This window comes from Echinops telfairi, unplaced genomic scaffold (genome assembly GCF_000313985.2).
Source record: "Echinops telfairi isolate 266 unplaced genomic scaffold, ASM31398v2 ScPeMD7_2;HRSCAF=8, whole genome shotgun sequence".
NCBI classification, from domain to species: Eukaryota; Metazoa; Chordata; class Mammalia; order Afrosoricida; family Tenrecidae; genus Echinops; species Echinops telfairi.
This window is the reverse complement of record NW_022103898.1, coordinates 7,669,470-7,673,588: the sequence shown is the minus strand read 5'-3', so window position 1 is coordinate 7,673,588 and position 4,119 is coordinate 7,669,470. Positions and strand designations below refer to the sequence as shown.

The window sequence follows — 4,119 nt, the reverse complement described above, 5'->3', positions numbered from 1 at the left end:
CACAGCCGCGGGAAAGACCCTGCTCCCCCGACACCAGCAGTGGCACATGATAAGAAATAAATAAATAAATACTTGGGGGTGGGCCCCGGGGAGAGGTGACACAGCAAACACTGACAGCACAGGGAAGGGCCCAAGAGTGCCCTCTGCCAAGCTGTGACCACCAGCCCCACTGGGTGGGCTACCACTGTCAGGGGAGGGGAGGGCTCAGCTACCCAGAGGCCATCAGAGCCACATCATTTGTGGGGGTGGGGTGTCTTTGGAATTTGGACCCTTACTTGTCATCTGGAACCTGGACCCCTGGCTGGGCCAGTCCCACCGATTGTCAAGAGGACGCTGTCCTTCAGGGTCTGAGAGGCCAGTGGGTCAGTACTCAGAGCCCTGGCTGACCCACTCTGGACCTAGTGCAGATTAAGGACCCTGTTGCTTAGCTTCCTGACTGATCCACACAGGCTCCCAGGGGACAACTGTTGTGTCCCGAGTTGATGCCCCCTTATGACAGCATAGAACTACCCCCAGGGTTTCCTAAGAGGTCACTTTCATGGGAGCGGATGTGAGGCCGTTTCTCTTAGGTTCACACCCGGAACCTCTTAGTTAAGCCAAGTGCACAACTATGGTAGGCCACCAAGGCTCGTTGGGTCTCCTTGGGATCCGACATCCGAGAGTGACCCAACATCAATGAATGCCATCACTTAGCCTTCTGGTTGGCTCACTCAGGGCTCAAGAAAGAACGCTTTATGGTTACCGAGGCTTCTGACTGGGCGAGGGAACCCAAGGGCCAGGACTGAGGCAGAGAGCCATGGGGAGGGAGTTCAAGTGCTCAGGGTGGGGGGGCGTCATCTGTTGGCGGCAGGGAAGGTGACAAGGTTAACCGGCGAGGGAGGGGTGGCGTCTGGGACACCAGAGTGTCTAGCACTGCTGGGAGGAGGGATGACCCCCCCCCTCCAGGGTGCAGGTGGGGCTAGTGGAACAGGATGCAGCTCCAGCTCCAAACCTCTAGCCGGGGACCGGAGGCCTTGGGGGGGAGGGGGGGGGCCGGGGCTGCTGCGGCAGGGCAGGGGGCTCAGTCCTCCAACCCCTCCATCAGGTCCGCGATGCTCTCCACGTAGTAGTGGGGCACCAGGTCGTGCTGGCCGGCCGCCAGGTAGGCCTGGGCTTCCTCCAGGCGGGAGACCCCCGTGAGCGTCAGCACGGTGGTCATGCCGCAGCGGTGGCCGAAGAGGATGTCGGTCTCCAGGCGGTCGCCCACCATGAGCATGCGCGCGGGGTCCACGCTGAAGTGCTCCGCGATGCACTCGAACATGTAGGGGCTGGGCTTCCCCACCACCAGGGCTTGGCGCCCCGAAGCTGTCTCCACTGCAGCAGCCAGGCTCCCGGTGCCTGCGGGCAGAGGGGAGACCCGGTCAGCAGGGCTGGGCTCCCGAGGGAAGGACGGGGCTGGTCCCCAGTGCAGGCGCTGCAACCAGATGCGTGCGGCCGGACCTCGCTGCCACCCCTCTAGGGCAGGGGCTGCTGAACATCTCCGTGCCTGTTTCCCCATATCTGATTCAGGGGTGCCAAAGCCATTGCTGGGGGCTAGAATTCGACTCGTGTTAAGAGAGTAGGATGGCAGCGCCTTGGGGGAGGCTTTGAACTGGTAACCCTTGGGCGGATACAAGCACAACGGGGTCCTGCCCAGTGGATGCTATATTCCTCCGGAAGCTGCCTGGCTTCGGGGCAACCACTCCACCCCCTTTCCGGGGACCAGCAGCAGGGGTGGGGTCAGAGCCATGCCCTGGGGTGTGGTTACTGTGGCAAGTGTGCTCGCTCCTGGCACGGGACGCTGGCACCGCCCCCTGAAGTCAGAGCAGGGTACAGAAACGTCCACACCCGACCCAGTGGGCACCCACGGGGAAAGAGGAAGCAGAAAGCCACAAGGGTGACAATACCCGTAACCAGCAGGACCGAGGCGGGTGCCCCAGCGCCTGACACAACCTGGGCATAGCGCGAGGCTACCCCACAGCCTCGTCTCTGGGCCGGCCAGTTGTCTGCCTTCACACGAATGGTGCTCATAATCAATGACTCCCCGGGCGTTTGGTGAGTGCCTTCCAAAGAGACGCCCATCTTTCGGGCTGGGCAGCTGAGGTAACTGTTTAGGCAGAAAAAGCCTCATCTTTCTAGCCCAGGGGCTGGCAACCCACAAGCATCCTCTTTGGGTATGTACGTGGCTCTGGGGTAAAACTGAAAAAATATTAAGGATATATTCAGGTAATACTGATTTCCTTTGTCAAAGACATAGTTACAGGGCTCAAATAATGTTCAAATTGTTGTGAGGGGCACAGCATTGGATCTTTTGCTGACCTTAGTTCTAGCCCCAGAGTTTTAAGTGCCTGTCTGGGATAACAGGCAACTTAGGAAAAACCTGAAGAAATGCCCATTATAAGGAAGCCCTGCCCCTTTCACAGAGCTAAACGGGTGATAGAAGGTTTCACCCAAATTTTTCCAATTACAACGTCCTTTGTATTTTCATGTTGAAAATACTTTTGCTCCCCTCCCCCCTTTGAGTGTCAATTTCCAACTGAATGTAACAGGTTTTCCTGGAATGTGTCTGAAGAAGTATAATTTTGTACCAGTAAGCCGGAGGCATATACTTTTGGTACATGCCTTTTTCCTCTGGGGGGGGCATGTGCAGCGTGACCCAGACGTTCTCCATCCTTTGGGTGTGCTGACCTAGCACTGCTGGTTGGTCACGTCCAAGGTGACATGGTAAAATGACCGCCTCTTTCCACTAAAATCAACGCTTGCACGTTTAGAGGGGCATGTGCTGTGGAGTGATCTGAAATCTGTAATCTTCCTGTCAGGAACTGTGCTGCTCCTAATTATTATAACAGAATGGGAATGAGTAGTGAACAACAGTAGAGCCCCTTTCTCCTGTGGAATGGCTGGTGGCTTTGAACTGCTGACCCACTCCTTAGGCACAGGGAGGTTAAAGACAAGAGCTGCCCAGATCCAGAGCAGGCAGGAAAAGGCTCCACGCTCAGAGAGGAGCCGATCTTTTCTTTCCCGGGGGATTTTGCAAGCTGTTGTTAAAGAGGCACCACGGATGAATGAATGTATACGAACCCCTGCTGGACACTGGACATAGGCAGTACACGCACACTGTGCTGCGTGTCATCTATGCTCGGGGGCGGCCGATTCTCTCCGTGAGGGGGGGGCATGCACGAAGCACTGAACCTCTCTCCCAGCGCCAGGTTGGGTGGCCACCGTGGGAGCATTTGCACCACAGGAATTGGCAATTGGTACAAATCAGGGCTCTTCCTCCAGTGGGGAACCTTGGCTTACTAGCGCACCACTGCCGCCTACCGGCCCCCGGGGACAGTGCTTCACTGGGTCAAAGCCGAGCAGAAGTGAAAGGTCAGCACAGAGGGTGAGGATCCTCAACCCTGATGGCCCCCCGACAATGGGGCAGGGTGTGTGTGCGCTTCCCTGGTCTCATAGGATCAGGGCAGAGCCAGGCCAGAATTCAGGGGGGCCCCAGAACCCCTGCAGAACGTTCTGACAAATGAGGAAGCACTCTGTTCCCACAAGATCCTGAGAAAAGCCTGTGTTTGCCCTTGGGTTTGAGATCCCTCCAGGAGGCCAAGGGCTCGGCTGAGTCACCGTGTTTCTTCAGCTCCCAGTGCCTGCCTTCCCACCAGGATGGAGTCGTCCCACTTCGGCCACTTAGCTAATATTTACTGAGCTCCAACCGCAGGCCAGGCCCTGTGCCAGGCTTGAGGGCAGAGCAACACTATCCCTGCCCCAGGGGAGCAAGCACCCTGGCATGGGAGTCTCAGAACCTAACACCCCCTCACACTCCTCCTCACATCCGTAACCCCAATGCTGGTGACAAATTCCTCAAAGGCAGAGGACATTTCTACTGACCAGCTCAGGTGGCTGCTATGCACGTGGCAGCGAGAGTAAAGCAACTCGTACAGTTTGGAGTTCAGTGTGGGGGGTACATACACTGCACCGAGATCTGCCTTATTTCAGATTTTATGCATAATGTGGACTTAATACATGTTTTTTAACCACCTGCAAGGCTGTGTCATTTAAGCCTCTGCCTCCCCCTTTAGGCCGTGGAGCGACCTGCAGGGCTCTGGG

At 57.0% G+C, this 4,119-nt stretch overlaps 1 protein-coding gene across 1 annotated transcript in view; it reads right to left on the bottom strand.

The window, feature by feature from the left end:
- Positions 1 to 695: 695 nt before the first annotated feature.
- Positions 696 to 4,119, bottom strand: part of LOC101663379 (pyridoxal phosphatase) — a 5,579-nt gene continuing 2,155 nt past the window's right edge. The window contains exon 2 of the mRNA XM_004700242.2: positions 696 to 1,377. Within this exon, the coding sequence (XP_004700299.1) occupies positions 1,061 to 1,377 (317 nt within the window). The 3' untranslated portion in view covers positions 696 to 1,060. The remainder of the gene's footprint in view (positions 1,378 to 4,119) is intronic.